The sequence below is a fragment of the Strix aluco genome, chromosome 31 (genome assembly GCF_031877795.1).
Source record: "Strix aluco isolate bStrAlu1 chromosome 31, bStrAlu1.hap1, whole genome shotgun sequence".
NCBI classification, from domain to species: domain Eukaryota; kingdom Metazoa; phylum Chordata; class Aves; order Strigiformes; family Strigidae; genus Strix; species Strix aluco.
In genome coordinates, this window is record NC_133961.1 from 3,529,089 (window position 1) to 3,550,660 (window position 21,572).

The 21,572-nt window shown below is 42.9% G+C and overlaps 1 protein-coding gene across 1 annotated transcript in view; it reads left to right on the forward strand.

Moving 5' to 3' along the window:
* HSD17B12 (hydroxysteroid 17-beta dehydrogenase 12) overlaps window positions 1–21,572 on the forward strand; it is an 84,425-nt gene that overhangs the window by 21,298 nt on the left and 41,555 nt on the right. Inside the window, exons 2-3 of the mRNA XM_074809779.1 lie at window positions 10,742–10,788; window positions 16,014–16,089. Coding sequence (XP_074665880.1) covers window positions 10,742–10,788; window positions 16,014–16,089 — 123 coding nt within the window. The remainder of the gene's footprint in view (window positions 1–10,741; window positions 10,789–16,013; window positions 16,090–21,572) is intronic.

Sequence of the window (21,572 nt, forward strand, 5' to 3'; positions counted from 1 at the left end):
TTATTCCCTCGCTTCTGATATAGATGGTTGGATATGTGCAAATGGAGGGAGTAGTTGAATGATGACAGGGTGTTTTCATTAAATTACATGGGGTTTTTTTCTACTGAATGATGCATTGTGCTTGAAATGTACCCAAACCTTAATTTAAAGACTTCTTCAAGACTTTGTGTTTTGTATAACTATATAGTCCAGGTCCTAGTCAGGAAGCTGTGAAAGGTCAACCAGTGTTTCAAGGGTGTAGAGCAAAGGTTGTATTTCGCACTGCGTTCTGGGGTCTCTTGACGTGTACAACAAAAAATTGTGGAATTTCGTGCCCACAGTCTGATCTTAGAGCTGTTACAAGGTGCTGTTGCTTCTTTTCACGCCCCAAACGTTTTTGGAGACTGGTGTCTTCACTATGAATATGGAGGTGCTCAAGTACGATGATTTGAGTCATTGCCAGCACAATAAGGGGTTCCAGAAGGAGCCCCTTCCCCGTTCAGATCCTTTTCATGAAACCAGAGTCTCTGTTCTGTTTGGGCCATTGTGCATTTGTCTCTTCTATCGTTTCTTTCTCATATCTCTAGCTGCAACTAGCCTCTTGAGCAGACACGCTCTGGAAGTCAAACTGTGTGTTGAGATGGGGAGGGGGGAAAAAAGGAGAATTTCTCTGATACCCTCTGACAACCTGAGGAAGCCTAGAAGCATGCAATTAATAGAATGTATCAAAAACAATCCACAAATTAGACTTATTTTGTTTCCCATTTTCCCTCTAATCCATTAAATGGATAGTAATGAACAGATTCTTGTTGCAAGTTTGTAGTTCTGTTTCCAGAGTTGCATCTGTCATGTCCTGCACTGCTGTCTTGTATCTCAGAGCTCTTCCAGCAGGTCAGGTGCCTTACCCTTTCTGTGCTCTTCAGAGTCAGAAACAATTTTTTTTTTTCCTCCTTTGAGATACCCTAATTTCCAGTTTTAGTTGTGACCAACTTATATTTTCTTCCCAATGTTAACTGAACCTTTTCATTTGCTGGTGGTTACACTACATGAACTTACGAAGAGCAAACAAAACCCTTTTAAACTCATCTCCAAGAACAGGTAACTCTTAATCATCTTGGCAGCCCTTTTTTTGCAGCTGTTCCCATTTAAATGACTTAATGTGTTATTGCTTTCTATTGCTATGGGAAGCACTTCGGTGGATGCAATCAGATTATATAAGTTGTCTTTATAGCTGCATCAGAATGGCAGTTTATAGTCCGTTTGATGTTCAGCCACTGCACCCCAGGTGCCTCTCTTGCATCGCTTGCGATGGTCACCTCAACTCTAAGCAAAGTTAGTCTCAAGCGTACGTCTTGACATCTGGTACCACCACGTCACCACGTAATATCTGGCAATATTATGGTTTTTTACTGTGGTCTATAAAACTGTCTGATTCTTTGTGGTGTGATGCTGTGATGGTTTTCAGTAGCTGCGTTGTCTGTGAAGCTCTCTGCGCGGTGGTCACTAGTAATGGTACTGAACAGGATTTGTGTTGAGATCGGTCCCTGAGGAGTGTAAGCAGTAATCTGTTTTTATCCTGATAAAGTTCCTTTTTTTCAGTCTGAACCATTGTTGATGCCTCCCCAGGTAGCTCCTGATGATATTCTAAGATTCTTCTGTTTGGTCCCGGTCACCTTCACAGTCACAGTTTCTTATGGTCATCATATAAAATGATTTTCTTTGCCTCGTAGATCTGAAGCATTATTCTTGTCTAAACTGATTACACTTTTAAAAAGTTTGGCACGGTTTGCCTTTTGATTAAAAATGGATCTAGCGCTGCGTTTTAGCCCAATCTCTGCTTTTTTCCTGTGCTTGTGATTATTCTGACACCTTGCATAGCTTTGACTTGAATATGCCCATAGCTTGCCAAGATCACTTGTTATCCTCTTCTATTTGCAGGTGTTGGGTTTTTGTTGCCATGTCACTGGCTTGAATTTATTTTTCTGCCTGTTACAAATATATAGTGAAAGAGGTAAAAAAAAAAAATCTCAAATTTCTTCTAGTGACTTCTTTTGTAGAGCCTTCTTTCAGCTGTTCAGGCTCCAAAGGCAGAGGCCCTTCTCCTGGCTGCTTAGTTCCCTCTCAGAAGAGCAACTTGTCAATGCATGTTTCCAGTGGCAAACACAATGAAAGCCTTCAGATGGGGCCAGTCCTAAGCTATCTGATCTTCAAAATTTTCCTCTTGTATTCACCCTCTCCTAGAGGAGGGAAGAACCAGAAATGGCAATTTGAACAAACTCTATGCATGTGCTTTCCTGGCCTGGTCGTTCTTGCAGTGACAGCATCTGTCACGTACTTCAGTGACGAACAAACGAGAGCTTGGTTTTGCTTAATATTAATACTATGCAGCAACTCTTACCGTAGTGTCTTACTGAGCACAGGGCAGCTATAGCTTAACTCCACCTAAACAGGCTTGAGCAGATGCTCTGAACAACTTCCTCGCTATTGCAGAAGTTAAGTTCAGGGCAGTCTTGGCTTTACCTGACATTTTCTGGATCAAAAGCCTTGAAAGCAGCAAAGTTCTTAAATTTGTAACAGTATGGGGTGGGGGCTTCTGAATGCAGGAGATGGGGCGACAAAGTTCCCCCTCTCCTCCCAGACTCTCGTAACACAGCAGCCCACGGCTAACGGGAGAAAAAGACCTCATGGCAAAGATTTTCCACCCTGGAATTGGGCGAGTTCACACAGAGACAGTTGGAGCTGATATTGCGTACGTGTTGCTGTGACTTTCATGAACTCTTCTGTATAGTTTCCTTGTTGGGATTTCTAGATTGCTTCTAGCTCTCAAGTCTAAAGAAATCTTGAGAGTGCACTGCCCCAAACCCTTTCTTGCTGTAGTTCTGGGTGAAATGGGAACTTGTCACTGCTGCGGTATTTATAGAATATTTTTCTACCCACAATCCTAGCTCCTAGACACAAGCTGTTACCAAGTAAGTGTTTGGTTCTGGGAATTGAACCTTTTCCTGTAGCCTGTCTTTTCAAAGCCTGACCATTAGGTGTTAGCTCCTTTGTGCAGAAAAAACCCTTTATATGAAGAAAAATACACGGAATTTCTAGGATTTCAGCTCGGGTACGGATGATCTTTCTGATGAGGTTTTCTATTTCAGCAAGTTAAACTGAGAATAGAAGTGAAGTTTGTCTTATTTTTGCACTGAGTTTTCTGTTTTTATTTAATAAAAATGCAGGGAGTTACTGCTGTCTTATTAACTTGCAGCCGGCATGCTTATCTTCTTTGTTCTTTGTTAAATATGAGCTGGCATGTGTTAGACTGCGTTAGCGTTCACTCTTTGGGACTTCAGTGGTTTCTAAATTTGGCATTGCTAAGCCGGTGCCCTGTTTGCTTGAATCAATTGGGGCTGCTATTTTTAGCAACAAAAGGGAATTGAAATAGCAATTTTCTTTCCATGTAATAGGTCCCCAAGAGGAATACTGATGCAAGCTCTCTGTCATCCCATATTCTCCCCCTCCCCAAAAGCACTCAGACGAAAGGCAGCTGTCATGGTTTGCGGCTGTATTAATCTTTAATCAATCGAGTGTTTTCTGCATTCAGGTGTTCAGGGAAAAAAAAGGGTCACGATGAGGATCTGCCTAGAATAACTAAGCACTCGTGCATGGTCTGTGCAGTCAGAATTTGTGGGTAACGGCAGGGATAGACAGAGCAGCTAAAAATAGTATTTGCTTCCAGTGTTTCTCCAGTCTATTTTTGATGCTTGATTTTGATAAGGTTGATTGGGCTCTTACTAAAAATAGCTGCTCCTGGCAAGCTGAGGACAAAAAGTAGAATATTTTTAACAAGCACAGACTAAAGTACTTTTGTTGGCTGGAGATAATCTAGAAGCTTGGTATTGGTCAAATGCCAGTGATTTATATAAATCTGTAATAAATGAAGCACTACTTGATGCCAAGGAGGGATAGTCTTTTCTCCCCTTGACAGCTTTTGTTTTCCCCAGGAGCTGTCATATTCTTAATATAGCCTCTGTGTTTTGTAGCAGAAGAATCTCGAGTCTTCAGTTATTTATGTGTTGTACTTTAAACCTATGCTAAGGTTAGCTGTGCTATGAAGTTTCTCTCAACTGTATGGCTTTAACAAGGCACACTAGGTTCCTCGTTTATCCTTTCTGTTGATGTCTGCTACAGCTGGGTACCGTGTGGTGACAGACCCTCACTCGTATCTGGATTCGGTCGTGCAGGACAGGGATGGCTCTTCTGTGTGAATGGAGGATGTAGCTGAGAGACTGGCTCTGCAGTGGCCATTTTGACAACAAATTTGAATACCTCATCAGAAATGTAACTGAGCTGCCCTCCTTGAGATCTGGTTGTTAGCTTATTTTTTTAGCAGGAAGAGTATAGATACTCCCAAACTGTGGGACCCACATCTTTCTAGGGGGAATAGCACTGTTAGTGGCTTGACTTCTCCCTCCTAGGTAATGACGTGCATGAGTGCATCTGCAGTACTTTGAAAGATTGCCTAAAAACTCCTGCTTTTCTTAATGAAAACAGGAAGATGGCTGAACTGAAATGAATTTGTAGTTTGAAGAAGCTAGTAGAGAACATGCATAATAGTTGTTAGCTTCCTTGTGCAGGTAGTCAAAGCAGCGTGAGGAGTGTGTCTGGTGCTGTTTGCTAGCAGCAACATGGATAAAAGTATTCCATGCTTTATCTCCATTAGGCATCTCAGAAGCTTATTTTGCCGTGGAAAACACGTTTGTATCTGAAGACAGGCTTGATCTCTTTAAGCTTTGTCTTCACTGTAGTCTAACCTTGAATTGGGGAGTCACGAATCTATAATCTCGTTTCAGCATGATTGCTCTGCAGAACTGCAGTAGAATTTTCTATGCTTGCTGTTGCTCCCTCTCCCTGTGTCAACGCTGGTCCTTGCTCCCGTCGTGAGACGAGATGATTTCTACATGCCTACCTCATGCTTTACTGCACCATTCTTTGCTTTTGTTTTAAGATGTCCTGGCTGCATAAGAAGCAGATAAAAATGTTTTCTGGGCCTTGAATATTCACTTCTTACACAAAACAGACTGCTGTGGAGTGCTGGGTGCTGCTTTTGCCTGGCTGTACAGTGGTGGTCCCCTTTTTAACAGCAGGGAATGTTGACCCAGTATACCTCAAGAGGTGATGGATGTTCTCTAGGTGACCTCTTATTTGGGAAGGCAGCAGCTGTTACTACTTACAAGCAGAAGGAAGACGTGAGCTCCCCTCACCGTTGATGGTACCTTACCCTGTGCATGTTTAGCCATGGGCTGTGGGATTTCTGAAGGGTAATAGCACCTATTACAGGTGCTGTAAGAAGCACTTTGTGTATTTACCCCTCTGTAAGCCTCCTGGAGAAGAGTCTACGCTTTTATTCCCTAAAGTCATATACCACTGGGCTTATTAATCTTCTAGCCTAAAGTCACTGATTGGTTACACAGTGTCTTCCATAGGCTTGGTCTGTGGCTTTTTTAATAACAGGAAAACTGTTCCCTTTTAGTGCAAGACCACGCATCTCACTGACTGCTGAGTTCCTTTAACTGTGCCCTGTGTTTGTCAAGGGTTGCCTCAAGTTTGGGACCGGACAGGAAACGATGCCAGTGCTTGTGAACTACATCTTATCCGTTGTGTATGTGACAAAAGCTGTCAAACACACCGTGTGAAACATCAGGAGGTGAAGTAGCTAGGCGGTATTAAGGGTTAGAGAATTAGTGAGTTGTGTCTATAGATAACTAGTCCAGTAGTAGAGGCTATGGTGGATTCCTGTATACCTGCTATGGTGGATTGCTGTGCAGCTGTATCTTAAATTGAAGATATCATTGGAAGAGGTCAGTGATGTATAAGTGAGCTCAAAGCAGGAGTTGAAAAGGTTAGGGTTTGGTTTGGTTTTTTTTTTCTTTCCTCCCCACACCACATAGGAAGCAAAATTCTGGCACAATCTTTAGGGCAAAGACACTATGCTGTCAAGATGGAGATTTTGGTGGATTTATGGAAATGATTGCATGATGTGTTAAGGATAGGACTGTAATTAAAATTTTAGCTGCTGATCTGAGTTATTGTGCAGATGACTTCTATATGTGCAATGGCAGTTGAAATATCTGCAGCCTACATATGGCATAACCTCCTCCAGCGGTGTGAGCAGATGATGCCCCATGCTGTGCTCTTTGTTCAGAGACCTTGATGCTACATTGGAAGTTTCTCTTTGCACACTTACGCTTTAGTAAGGCTGCATCCAAAGCGTTGGTGGGTTCAAAGTCACTTCTGTGGTGTACACTAGTGGCTAGCATAGATGGTGATTTTAAGTCTCTTACCAGCTTTCCCACTTCTTGTCTACCATTTTGAACAGTGTAGGTCCAGTTGGAATACAAGACTGTTCATGCACAACTGAATTGGAAGCTGGGACAAGAGGATAAAACCCTCGCACGCATCTTTAACCCATTGCAACAATCATTATGCCAGTTTTGCGTAGTTGAGAAAGTGTCATTACATGGAAGAGCAAAAGATGTTCCTATCAGTGTGCTGAACTCACGAGAGCCAGCCTGTGTGGACTCTGCGACTCAGGACAGGAGTCTTTGGGCAGGTTTTTCAGAACTGTAGTCTTGCACGTGTCAGCTCTGTACTGATATATATATATGTGCTAGTTTCAAAAAAGCATGACTTGAGATGGGAATCTGTTCTGCGTGCGGCCTTATTGTGTTGTGAGCTGCTGAACTCTGGCTAGTGTTAGCTTCCTGGGGTAGAACATCTCCAGCCCAATGCACGTGCATGTATTGATTTATTAAGAATGAGCTGTTTTCGGAGTACATCATGTTACTGGATACCTTTCCTTATTTTTCTTCCCCTTTTCCTCTACAGCCCCAAAAGTCAGGGAAAGATGGGTGTTGACTTCTTTGCCTGAAATCAGCCAGTTCTTCAATGTAAGCTTCCATTCAGGCAAACTTTTATTGGGTGGGCTCACACACGAGCTGCCTGGGCACTCCTCTCGCTTCTCTTCTGGAGACGGCAGATGGCTGAAGTGGGAAGCTACTACAGTTAGTCTGACTACTGAGTAAATGTGTATAATCACACTTACGAGCTGGTGCAGTTTTCTTGTACAGACAATAACTTATTCCTACCCTACTTGCTTTGCCTTCTTTAAGCTCTGCCAACTGCAGGCAGTTTGTAACTTTTGTTGGAAGGCAGTCTGTAGAAGAAACAGAATTTAAAAGCTTGATCCACACTTGAAGTTAAACTAGCTTCAGCACATCAATTTGATAGTAAAAATTCAGTTAAACTGGCACAGCTTTGGGGTGGTTAGAACTGCAACACTTGGCTCCAGAGCGGAAGCTAGAGATGAATGTAATCAATACAAAAATTGTAAGTGCCTTGCTAATGCACAGGTCTTACCAAAGCCTCTTTTTTATCACTCTCCCCCTCCCCGTAGCATACACACTTCAGGCAATCCAAACATGGAAGAAGATAAGGTGGGTGAATCTTGACTTCTGTGACATTGGTCCAACCAGTTGCCTTTACTCCACCTCTTTTCCTTGCTTTGACAACATAGGGTCTCAGTATTGCTCTCTGCTCTGGCAGGTATCTGTCTGGGCAGCCTTCCTGACCCACCAAACTGCTCACTAGGATCCCATAGATGGGATGAACTGGGCGCTACTGGTCAGCAGCAGGACGGGTCTGTATTAGTGCGTGTTTCCCATCGCAGTCCTCCGGTGCTGACCTCGATGGCCTCTGCACCAATGCAGCTGTTGATGGGAAATCCATTGGCTTAGAATGGGTGAGAACTGAACCGGGTGGCTTCTCTTGAAGGACCTTAGGAAGAGAAGTGTGGCCTGAAAAAAGGTGGGATTTAAGTTATACATTGGAAAACAGTCCTTATATTGGTTTTGTTCTTCAAGTTAGTGTGGCAGCATGGAAAAGGAGACAAAGTTATCCTTCTCAAAGTGGAGCCACTAATAAAATGATGTATTAGTGCCTTCTTGTGAGAAGAGAACTTCCCTTATTGCTAAGAAAAAACTAGCTCCATGCTTTATTCTGATGCCTATGCCTTTACCTGCAGCAGAAGCAAAACAGTAACGTGTATCAGCTAGGTGCCTGGTTATGTAGGTGATGGCTTAAGCACTTTTTTTTTTTCCTGGTGGGATTTTGTAATGTTTTTCATCATTTATCTATATCAAAATTGTTTAAATTTCTCAAGTTCTGTCTGGAGGGTACTTTAAAATAATCTGTAATCCAGAGGTTAATTTGAAGTAGGGCCTAAAAAAAGGGAGGAACTATCCTGTTACTCATAGTTCGGTTAGAAATCTCTGATCTTCAGCTTCTTAAGTCTCATGCTCCAGCTGATTCTATTGCGATTTACCTAAGCAATGGATTCAATAAGTGAGGTAAATATCCTTGACTGAAATTGTACTTGCACTTGACTAACCCTTTAAAGTGCTACAGACACTTTTTGGAGTCCCTGCCTCATGGAGCATGCACTCTCAGCTGTAGATGCTAGAAGCTGAACAACTCGCAGCATCAGAAAACAGTATTTTAAAATGCTGAGCTTGTTATCTGGGCATAAAACCATTAAGTCCATGACTTTTGAGTTTGAAGGAGGAGAAACGATCTGTAAGTGTTGTAGTGAATGGCTGTTCTTTAGGTACCTCACTATAATGAAGGAAACAACCCCTTTCACGAAGTCACTGAAGTTGAATGTTTTCCAGGTTGGGTCAGCTTCGAACATGTCCAACTACTGTTGTAAGAGTGGTACCAGCACAGGTTTTCGCTGTGCTCTTCATTGTTTTGCTGAAGCAATAATGAGCTGTGTGATAACGCATAGCATGCAACCCAAGATCAGCAAGGTTGAAACTGAAGCTTATTAGTCCTTGAACTAAGGGGATGGTGCCATCCTGCAGTAATGCTGGCTGGCTAAATGGGCAACAACATTGGTACAAGTTTGGTTGCAGGCGGGTGGACTCCTGGGAATGTATTCTTGTTTTCTTCCCCAAGGTCTGCTTTTCTGATCATTTGGACCCTTGCTCGACCTTTCTATATGTGGATTTGTTTCTGTAACAAAACATCGTGGCTGGGTAGGAAGTGGCAAAACCGTGTGATGCAGACACTTGGTTTTCCCAATGAAATTCACTGGGGCTGACAGTGCAGCAGGTAGAACTCCATTTACTAGCTGGAGCATCCGGTGTGTGCAGCATGTGTTAGCATGCTAACAGTATAGTCCTGCCATACCCTTATCACGCTGGAGCTGTGGCATCTTGCAAATGAACCTTGAAACCAAGGAAGGGATCAATCTATGTGTGTGTGCCTTCATCTGTGGTCATCTGTAAATGCAGCTTGAGTCAGGGGCATGACTGGATCTTTTTTTTTAGCCTCTTACTGCACTGTTGGCCGGCCCTTCAAGCTCAAATAGGATCTTCGCTGGCGGCTTCATCACTTGTTATTACGTCCACTTATTTATAGCTAGCAGGCACAGAAACTGAAATGGTTACAGCATTTCCTAGCTGTTATTACTCAAACAGAAATATTCTGGCTGCTGTTTGCATGACAACTGTTATGGGTGATCTGCAAGCAGTGACTAATCAAATCATCTGCAAACACATCTCCTTCTGGTGCCCTGAAGGGAAGTTATTGCTGAGTCCCAGTGCTGGACAACACCTCCGTCTGCTGGGAGTTTCACTCGGGTAGTGGTTGACCTGAGAGTTGAACCATCACTCTCAGTTCAGTTTTCTGAAACATTAAACAAGCCCAGTGATTTGGCCATACCTACATTCAGGGATAAACAGTGAAGCACAAACCAAGCTGTTCTGAACTGACATGAGGACAAACAGAAAATTCCAGTATATTCTGTAACCTCTTGGAGAGTGGGAGCAGGCACAGATGAATGAGTGGAGAGCTAAATGGATAAGGATGTTGAGGTGTAGGCATTGGTTTTGATGAGAAGGAAGAGCTTGAGAGAAAAAGGAAGTGGTGCTGAATGTGCTTGCTTAAAAAGTAGTTGGAAAAGCAGATTCTGCATGGAGGAATTGCTATTTAGTGAGCAAACTGAGATGGTGAGCTACTGGTGTGGTGAGAGCCCTGGAATAATCTGTCAATCTAATGGCATGTTGAGTCACTTGGAGCTCCTCAGCATGTGGAAGGAATCCTAGAAAGACTTGAGGCTTGACACAGATCCCAGTCACCCACGAGTGACAAAGTTTAAGCTCTAGAAGCCCAGCTTGCAACTGATGGCTGCGTTGGTCGCTCATGCTTGCTGCTAGTAGGCACAGTGGTCACAGGGATCTGAAATCTGCTGGAGAGTCACTGACAGAGACCTGTTGTCTTTGTCCTAAAATGTTTGTTTTATTGGCTGCTCACAGGTTTTAATATACTTTTTATTTTACTGTGTACTTAAAACTAATTTGAGAGCTTGTTTAATAGTCATAACTGAGTTGTGGGTTTTTTTTTTTTTGTTAAATGACTTGGAAATGTCTCTTAGTCTGCAAAGCTTCTGAAGAAATGTAGTGGGCCAGAGGGCTGGCGTGAGGAGGGGTGCTGAACCTGACTCTTGAAACAACTGTTAGGCTCCTCACTCCATCTCCTCCTCTACTTTCTTACACATGGAAAGGTTTTAGTGCAAGTTCTCTACCTTGTTGTACACCCATTCCAGAGACTTTGATGTGCCTCTTGGCTGGAATGAGTGCTTTAATAGCCTACTAATGAACACCCGTTGCAGTTATTTCTGTGAAGCAACTAATGTATATCTGTCTTTTTCTTCCAGTGGTCACAGGAGCTACTGATGGGATTGGAAAAGCCTATGCAGAAGAGGTAAGAATTCTTATCACTTGGAAGTGTATCTCGATCCTTGGCAAGATGTCATGCTGTCTGCACTCTGTCAGGTCATACCTCCTCACCTTATCTTAACGTAGGTATCTGTGGAGGAAGAGGTCTCCTGCCTTGCCTCCCTCTGGTGACCAGCCAAAAGTTGTATCCCTTTTTGTTAGTTTCCTTTATTTGTGAATTCTGTTCTCAGCCCTTACCTTGTCCTTCATTTTTTATTTTTAACTTTTTTATAGTTGTTACAATTATCTTAACTTTCTCAGCCCTTGGTATTTCCTTTTGGTATTTCCAGGCACTGACTAAATGGCATTTCTAGTTGCATGCAGTATGTTCCAGTTATTCCCTATAGTTCATGAAGCCTCTGAAGCTGGGTTTTGCCTCTACCTCTTTCACTGTACTTTTGCTCTTGATGGATATGTGGGCTCCAAATATGGTACTGGAATGTATTGCTTAAGGCAGAAAGTGCCTGTTAGTATGGGGCAATTTAGCCTCTAAGCCCAGAGAACATCATGACAAATAGTGCTGACTACAACAATTTATAGCAAAAATAACTTTCAACTCCAGCAGCAGTATCAAAGCGAGCCTGTCTGTACTCATTTTTGTGTTCTCTGGAACACCAGCATGACTTTGTGTGAGAAGAGTCCCTTTTTCTTGAATTTTTTATTCTTCAGAGTCCACAGGGAAAGTAACATTCCTCTTCATGGGTAGTCCTCATCCTTCAGATTTCCCTTCAGCCCTGTGTGCCCTGCCACCTGCACCCCTGGCCCCCAAATTCCTTTCTACTTTGCAGAAAGTAGGACTTCCTTCTGCTGGGTCAAGAGAGGGGAGCTGGCTGCAAAAGAAATTAAGCCTGGTGCCAACAGCACCCGTTTCTGGCATAGAGCTGACAGCTCGTACTTGCCAAAATATCCCAGTTACATGGCACTGAAGCAAATGATGCAACACTTAAATTTAACTGTGTGGAGCAAACGGGAGGCCACTGTGCCCAGGGCATAGCACTATCAGGGGGAAGTCCTCTGGTGTGGGAGACACCCCCTGAACATCATGGGAGATTAGTTTGAGGATCTGTATGTTAGGTTATCAAGTGAATGAAACTACAGCTTGCTTTATGTTCTGCTGGTGTGTCTAAGAGCCAGGCTGCCTTCAAACACGAATGTGTGCTGCTGGCAGACTTCAAACCCCCATTAGGAAAGCTGATGACAAGCATGAGATCCTGCTGGGAAACGAGAGCTGTTTCAGCTTCTTTGCTATAGTTGCTGTATGCACAGAGCACCCCAAAAGCACTCCAAAGGCTACAAATGTTCATTCTTGGGCTATAGAATAAAACATATTTTTCATGAGTTGTATTTATTATTGTTACTTACTTATTTGTTTAGAATAAAACACAAATCTACCCTTTGACAGTTCAGGCGGATGAGGAATACTTGATGAAGTCAAGTGTGGATGCAGGGTGAAATGTGGAATACGTGAAAAGCCTTCTCGATCTTTCAGTTAACTCTAGAGATGTCTTCATAACTTGCTACTAGGAATTCCCTTCAGGTTACCTCAGGTGCCACTGGCATAGCTGCTTGGTCACTGATGGCCGTGATTACAATCATGCAGACGACTTCCTTCTCCTTGGAGGAGTTTGTGAGAAATGTAACAGCGTGTTTTCGCCTCTTTGAAAGTTTGACGTGGTCACCACTAAGTGATGGAAGAATGTTACGAGTTTGTGAATTCTCTGGTTATACTCTGCTCTGTTGGTTAGTTCTTTTCCAAGCAAAGAGCCGTTTTTACACTTTTCATTCCTTTGCTCAGCACTGATACCCTTTTTGTCGCTAGAGCATCCCTTCACAAAAAGTAGTGCCACAGTAAACACAAGTTTTCTTCTCTGTCCAGGTAGTGCTTGCCCACTGTTTGATTCCAAAGCAGCACACCTTTTTCTTTTTTCTTTTTTAAAGGCTATGGTCAGGAGTCACTATTTGTTGCCCCTCTCTTGCTATCTGCTGTTTGTTTTTGCAAATCATGAGTTTAAATTTAATCTTAGATGTATGCTAGTGATAAACTAAAGGTGGTGATCCCATTGTGTACTCTGCAGTACTCTGCTATGTACATCTACTTAGTGTTGCTTTTTTAGATCCTCTTGCTATACCTACTCTAACAAGAGCTTTAACTCTGCTTTGATGGGCTGTTCATGACATTCCTTTCAATCCTGGAGAGAAAGGGCTTTAACAGCAGCTGTGGTTGGTTACCAAAGTGGAAAACATGGTAGTTATTAACATGGCATTTAAAGAAATCGGACACCTCACTTCATGAACCTCATGAAGTTCAACAAGGCCAAGTGCAAGGTCCTGCACGTGGGACGGGGCAAACCCAAGCACAGATACAGGCTGGGGGATGAGTGAACTGAGAGCAGCCCCAAGGAGGAGGACTTGGGGGTTTTAGTGGATGGAAAACTGTGAGCCAGCAATGTGTGCTCACAGCCCAGAAAGTCAAGTACATCCACCAGCTCCATTAGAATGGTGACTCTTGCTTGCATCAGTCCTTGGGCTACAAGACCATCTTCCCGGTGTTCCCTACTCTGGGTGAGTTTTTGTGATCAGTTTTAAGATCTCCTCATTAAACCTTTTCAGGACCCTAGGGACACTGGCCAGAGATCTACGTATAATGGCAGGTTATCTACAAAGCAAGCGAGTATTCCTTGTTACATAAAAATGTGATTAGTTACTGAGATCTCGGAGGATCATTATTGCTCTTTGGACTGTTGCGGTTCCTTTCAACCCACTCGGCCTTTACCAGTGAAGTCAAAGTGCTCAGCAGGAACTGGTCTGGTCGCATCAGACTCAAACTGAACTTGCTGTTGAGCACTGTATCTTTTCCAAGTTTGATTATTTCTCTTAGTGGTACTTGTTCCTAGTTACAGGCTCTTTCCTTGGCCATTTTATGTGCTCTGTGCTCAGAGAACTCCTCTTGCAAATGGGTTTCCATTTCCAGATCTCAGATGCGCTTCTTGGAGTGTGTCCCTTTAGTGTGAACATAGCAGCAGTTTTTCTCAAGCTTGCTCTTGCGGTGAAAGTTCTCTAAATGTGCTGAGGTTCCACTGAGTGCATTGGCATGGCTTTTCTTCCTCGGCTTTTGACAGAAGTACAGCTGGATACTTTTCCATAAAGTTCAGGTACCTGCTTAAGCAATCTGAGACCCAGAGATGATGACATGCAGTTTGCTTTCTTTCAGCAGTCAACAGTCTGGAGCTTGGACCTATGAGGAACATCTCTGGGGCTTTTTTGTCTCATGGGACCACAGCTGTTTCAGGCTGAGTAGATTACTGTCAGATTGTCCTTGGTGTCAGAGGCTGAGACACTTAGAATCACAGAATCATCACTGACACGCTGAGGGAAGGGATGTGCCATCCAGAGGGACCTGGAGAGGTGGGAACGTGCAAACCTCATGAAGTTCAACAAGGCCAAGTGCGAGGTCCTGCACATGGGTTGGGGCAATCCCAAGCACAAACACAGGCTGGGTGAGGAGTGGATTGAGAGCAGCCCTGGGGAGAAGGACTTGGGGGTATTGGTGGATGGAAAACTGATTCTGGCCAGCAATGTGCGCTCTCAGCCCAGAAAGCCAACCGTGTGCTGGGCTGCACCCAGAGCAGTGTGGGCAGCAGGGCGAGGGAGGGGATTCTCCCCCTCTACTCCACTCTCATGAGACCCCCCTGCAGTGCTGTGTCCAGCTCTGGGGGCACCAACATCAGAAGGATATGGACCTGCTTGAGTGGGTCCAGAGGAGGCCACAAAGATGCTCAGGGGGCTGGAGCACCCCCCTGTGAGGACAGGCTGAGAGAGTTGGGGGTGTTCAGTCTGGAGAAGAGAAGGCTCCGGGGAGACCTTGTGGCGGTCTTCCAGTACTTAAAGGGGGCTACAGGAAAGCTGGGGAGGAACTCTTGATTGGGGGGTATAGGGATAAGATGAGGGGTAACAGCTTTAAACTGAAAGGGGGTAGATTCAGATTAGCTATAAAGAAGAAATTCTTCCCTGTGAGGGTGGTGAGGCCCTGGCACAGGTTGCCCAGAGAAGCTGTGGCTGCCCCCTCCCTGGAAGGGTTCAAGGCCAGGTTGGACAGGGCTTTGGGCAACCTGGGCTAGTGGAAGGTGTCCCTGCCCATGGCAGGGGGGTGGAACTGGATGGTCTTTAAGGTCCCTCCCAACCCAAACCAGTCTATGATATGAAGTACAGTGTTCACTGACAAACTTTGTCATACTTCTCTTTGAAAGAAGCTTCTTGGTTTGCATGCTTCTACTAGAAAGGTAGATGAGATTAAGTCACTTTAGGTTGTTGCTGTACTACTATGCTCTGGTGTTAGTTTTGTTTTGGTTTTTTTTGTTTGGGTTTTTTTGGGGGTTTTTTTAGATTTCCTTGAAGACCCATTCTCATCTACTTCCTAAGGCAGTGAAGGAGTTGTATTGGAGCAGTGAGAACTTACCTGTTTTTTATATGTAGGTGTTAAGTGTCTGAAAGGCAGTGTCACTATGAACTGTGGATATATTGTTTTTCGTTTTCACTGGAAGAGGGTAATAGTCACCAACATTGTTTTCATTGCAGAGTAATTCAGATACGGAGCTGTCTTTCTGCAGACACTTTTAAATTGCGTTGTTAGATCACGTTTCAAACTTGCAGCAATAGGTCTGACTTGATGACCAGGATGTGCTCTGGCCACAGCTTAAGTTACACAGATAGCTTCCCTAAAAGAACTGCAGCTGTAAATGAACCTTTATACCTGTGATTAGTACAAGGTAAGAGTGGAGCCTGACTAAAGCAAGGAGGTATTGAGTGCTGGAGTAGTTTTGCAACACAGACGTTCAAGTGACCATGGATTTCTTAACTTGCATGTTAAGCTTAATTACAGGTAATAACATCTTTGCTCTGACTTGCAGAGGTGTTGTGAAAGTTCTATAAAATATCTGCTGTTGGCTTTCTCTTTTATAAATGTGCCTATACACCTGTATTGGATGACTGAGAAGATAATGAATTTGGTGAGAAGGGAATCAAGTAAGAAGTAGTAGCATGGAAGTGTTTTTGTCTTGGTTTTCCCCTTAATGTCTCTATTTAAAATAGTAATTTTTTTGAAACTTGTTGGTCATATATTGTTGTGATGTTGTGACAAATTTCTTTAATTAGGATACGAACTTTGAAGCAATTTATGACTGTTCTTATGTCTCCTGTTCTGTTTTGTTGCAGTTAGCAAGACGTGGAATGAAGGTGGCTCTCATCAGTAGGTCAAAAGAAAAGCTGGACCATGTTGCTAGTGAAATAAGTGAGTTGAAAACTTCTTCCCTAAACTTCATAGGCATGCTTATAAATAAATGCAATTGTACATGAATTTCATACATGCTAATATATACAGCTCTGATTTCGAAAAAGGTTTGCTCTTGTGCACAGCACAGATGTTACAGATGTAAGTTGTAAAGGCCTTGCTGATTAATTTTACAGGTGTTCATATTTAACTTCCGAGAACAATAAGGCTTAATTCTGGAATAAGTACTTCTAAAACTGTTAGTCTTACATAAGAACAGCTTACCAGGTCAGTCCGAAATACCACCTATCCCTATAGTAGCTGTCTAAAATCATAAGGCAAAAAAACATGTAGCCATTACTTCGTCTGAATATTTGCTCAGTTTGAAGCAAGTTTGATTTCCTGGGCTGCAGCCATAAGGGTGGTTTCTTTGTAACTCAAAGTTGTTGAAATTACTCATTGTATTAGGAATATAGGGAATGAGTGAATGTGTTTAAGAACCTGTTTTAGGGATTGTCTCTTCAGTAAGTGTGTAGTAAATGGCTGTAATGCAAAAACAAGGGAGCAGCTTGAGTATTCCAATCACAGATGTAAAATGGATATTCGTATGGGATCGGTTAGCAGAAAGCTTCCTCAAGTCTCATGCTGACAAATGATTTTGCAATCAGAGCAAAGTATAACCATAACACACAACAATTCCTCTTGTAATCTATCTCTCTTTTATTAAGGCAGATTTCGTGCAAGGTTATTAGTTTATACAGAGTATGTCAAGATAAAGTGAGAAATGTAGCCTTGTGGGTCGAGGTTTTTGATAGGTGGGATGGCAGTTGTGTACTGTAAAGCAGGTTTCTCAGCATATCGATGTTGGGTAAAGAAACCTCTAAGATTATGCTTCTGGTTTACCCTCCCTTGTTTTGCTTAGACTTTCCTAAAATGGTTTGTGTACATAATGCAGATAATTGTAAGAGCTGTTCTCTTTTCAGAGGTCGTAAATGTATTATTTTGGCTTGCGTCTGTTAAAACTTTCAATAAATTTGTTAGTGGTACCGCTTTATACTGTAAAGCAGAAGTCAAGCTTCAACAAACTGTCCTATACAAAGTTGTAAGGGGCTGCTTAGTGACTGTAAGGACGACTGAAAGACTCAAGGACTTCAGCTTGCTTTATGGTAACTGGTTTACTGGAAGATAGAGGGCTTACAGTTTTGTTGATATAAACGCCACTGTTTCTGATTTTTAGTGTCCAATGTAAGATGAAACTTTTCTAGACAGAAAAGCCTTCCTTTTTACATGGATATTTAGGTGGTTGAGAGCATTCCTCCTCAGGGCGGAGGTGGCATCAAGTCCAATCTTCTGCTGGTTTGTTCGTTAGCATCCTGTATTTCAGGGTGTCACTGCAGTGTCCGCAGATACCTGCGATGCTCTAGTTGACAGAGTCACAGTGTAAATGGAACAATGAAGGTGCCGCTGCTTGGGTAACCTGCCTGAGTACTGAGGCTTACGGCAAGTACATGAAGAAGTTGGTGGTTCACTGCAGCAGCTGGATGGTGGTTTGCTCTGTGTGTGGGCATATGCAGTCACGGTCCGTACAGCGCTGTGTAAAGTTGTCTGGCTGAGTAAAAGGGTAACTCATAGAAGTATCTACAAATATCTTGTTCTGGAAACAAACATGACAAGCTTCCTGAAAGTGGGCATAGCCCTTTCTGTAACGGTCTGGAAATTTCTTCCTCCTTAGAAATTGAGCATGATGCTGACAAGACAGATAAATCTACTGCTTTGAGCTTTCAGCACTTCCATGATAGCTGCTGGGGGAGTTTTTCAGATTAAAAAAAATGGGTACGTGTACCTATGTAGAGCAGTCTGTAATACATAATTACAGTTAGGCCTCACCCAAACATTTTTCTGCTTTCTTTCCTAAACCATTCTGAAATGAGATGACTCACGCTGGGTTTTCAGAACATTTCTTTTGACAACACTGAGCTACTGAAATGTATACCTTGTTCATTGTGGCATATGCTGAAGGATTAGGATAGTCTGCATAATCAAGCAAGCCTGAGTTGTGCTTTCAGATCCTGCTAGGTTTTAGCTGGACAGAATTTTCTTGTATTCAGGCTCATGTGGTCTCTGCAGTCTGTTCAGATGATGTCATGTACAACGTGGGTGACTCTTTTTTAGAGCTGGGGCTGTAACTACTTGGGTGTTTCCCTTGCAGGCTCCTAAGGTAGCTTTAAACTTCTTTAGGGTGGTCCCACAATTGTTCCTCAAATTGACAGGAGCTTGCTCCTCTTGACTAATGACCCTTAATCACTTTAAGGAAGAATAGGTGTTTAACTAATTCCAGTTCTTTGAACTGTGTGAGCCAGGCATGTTTTCTGTTCCTTCCTCATTTTCACTGATCAGAGTCCAGCTCATGGACTCAGAGCCCAGAGGGCTTTTGAGGATCAGGTGTGTTCCTTCTAGTTCAGAAGAATCCTTTCTTGTGCTCTTAGGATCCACTTACACTGAGTGATGGCTATGGACAAAATGCAAGTTGCATAACCACCGTCATAAGGGAAGTACTGATAGGTCTTTCGGAATGTTAAACGCCAGGTGACCTAGATCTGATACGTCTGTGTGTGTGTGTGTGTGTGTGCGCCTTAAACTGCCTGTCCCGGTGTTACAGGAAGGCCAGACGTTCTGAACTTGTGTCGCAGTTTGAGCAATGAAAATTAGCGGATTAATTACAAGTAGTTAAAGACTTCAGAACACTTTCCAATGTGTCTTCAAGCATGTTGTAAAGCTGATTTTTTTTTTTTTTTTTTTTTTTCAGAATACTTCAGTGTTGTAGGATTTGCCACAAAAGGGAAATTTTGCTTTGTGTTCCCTAAGGAATAGCTCTTAGGTCACAGACTGAAGAAATGCTGAATTTTCTCTTCAGTGGTCACAGACCACCTTTGCATGGAGTTATAGAGGTTTTATGGACACGTATGTGATCTGTTAATAAAGTTTTCATGCACAGACACTGACTACTAGGGTATCTGTTGTATTTCATCATTAAACACTTTTAAAAGTTCAGGGAGGAGCAGAAAGAAAACTTCTCTGTGAATGGAGACAGTTATTTAAACGCCATTTAATGAGACTGTTCCCTGATTCGCTGTATTTAGTCATGAGCACGGTCCCAGACATCTCGGGTGCTCTGTGCCAGCAGGTGGTTCAAGAGGCCTGGATTTGCAAGCAGAAAAGCTTCAGTTATTGCACTGCTGCCAATAGGTGTGTTCTGAGGAGACTTGAGAAGAACTTTGCTGTAAAAACTCATCACCTAAGGGCTGCAATATGAAGATTGTAGTGAAAAGCAGTCAAGCAGGGAAAACACTTTAAAGAGAGCTTGTCTGTAGGGAAATTGTCAGAAGAAGAATTTGGTATTGTACGTTATTAGCTGATGGCTTTACAGGGCAGGTGGTGGAGTTGTGCATGAGCGGTGGGAGCCAGAAAAACCCCAGTTGTAGCTAAGTAGTGTTCCTACTTGCAAGTGTAAGTATCTACTTACATGTAGTAAGTGCATATAAATGCAACATGGGAGATTTTGAGTTTGTTATCTGTTACTATATAATTCAAAACTTTTTTTTAAAAGTAAATTCCAATTTGCTGCTTTGAAGGTGGTGGTTGTTAGTGTTACATACACCCAGGTGATAATATTAGCTCCTAAGAAATTGTTTGGACTGAAATTTTTTTCCAACGCATTCTCACAAGCAGTTGTTTAACTGCCGTACATTGTCTTTTAAGCCTTTAATCCTGTTTAAGAACCAGTGTCCAAAACTTTAATTTGATTGTTACATGTCTTTCTTTAAGAAAGTACAGGTTTTTGCAATTATAATCTGTGTAGCTGACTGATTGCTTCCAATAAGTTTCCTGAGCTCAGCGTGTGGTGGTCCTGATGTTGCTTGGCCGTGGTAGTTTCCTCTGGAGCTGCTCTCTAACCGTAAGATTTCAGGTACATCATAAACTGATAGCTTTCGTGTTTAGACTTGGGATCTATCGTGTTCTCACTACTCTGGCGTGATTTGTCAGTACAAGAAAGGAATGGGATGTGGTGCCCAAACCAGAAATGTTCCTTCTCCATTTCCTAGGCAGGTGGGTTTTACAGCTTTCTTCTGCTTCCGTGGTAACAAGATAGCGGGGAGCGTTCCGAAGCAGGACCGATGCTGACCACTGTGCTCATGCCCCAGCTGTTACTGTGACCTGCTGCTACAAACGGCCAGATCCCCTGCAGATGCTCAGCCACACTTACCTTGAAGCACTTTGCCCCTTAATCTCTGCCCTGTTATTTGCATTTCCTGTCTCACACGCGCTGGTAAATCCTCCTCGCATCTTGGAGTTGGCAGGTAAGAATATTTGCATTTAATAGAGGAGGCTGAAATGCAGACAAAGTCGGTGAGATAGGGGACATCATCTTCTTACTTCGTTGCACAGAAATGACAAGGTTCACTTTCCTGAGTTTAACCTGAAGACTTAACTGAATCCAGCAGTTATTGTGACCTTTTGTGATCTATTTCAAGGTAAATTAATGTGTTTACAGCCTTCCATCATCTGAGCCAGGTTCAGCTTGACATACTTGAAATCCCCATATATTTCTTGGACTTGACAAAACGGCTTCAACTATTTTGGACTTGTTTTGATGCGCTGAAGTCACCTTTCACATAAAGTTGTAGCATAAGGATCTGTGATTCAAAATGAGCTCTCAGTTTTCATTTCTGGAGAAGGTTTCCCTCGGATGAAGCGAAGAAAGTTCCTGTGGTTTTGCCTTGAATGATGTCAGCCACTTACTAAAGGGGCAGTTGTCAGACACTGTAGAGAGCTGACAGAGGATTCAAGCCAAATTAATTTTTATTACTTTGTCAGTAAATGAAGTAGATGAACCCCGAACACAATCAACAGAACATGTAAAAGCCGTAGAGCTATTGCAAAGGGAGCTTATTTTCAAATGTTTTTTTCTCTTTTTTCTTTAAGAAGCATTCTGCTTCTGTGGTTTGGGGTTCCCCCCCACCCTTAGTCCCTCTTTTTTGTCATCTTCTTTTGCATTTTCTCAGTCAAATTTTTCCTGGATTAATTTGAAGAAACTGAGCAGAATGCTTAGAGAGAAACACTTGACAGATGTCCTGGAAGCTACAGGATGCAGTCCTAGGGCTACTTCACCCTTTAGGAGACCTTTGAAGCAGCAGCAAGGTAGGACGAGCCACCAGTAGGACGTTCTGTAGGTGACTAGTGACATCCTTGCAAAAGGACTTTGTTTACATATCAGCTGTCAGCACACAGAGTAACAGACCACATTGTCATAGTTGCTTTTAAGGATGAAAACCAGTTTAAGAAAGTTTAGCAGTTGGTGTCATGGGTTACACATAGCAGCAAGTAATCTGGCAAGTTCTAGCAGAGGGTGCTTTTTCACACCTGGCAAGACTGAATTAGCCTCTTCAGAAAGAACGATTGGAAGCATGCTTGCTGCGAACCTCGCTGCCAGAGTGCTTCTATGC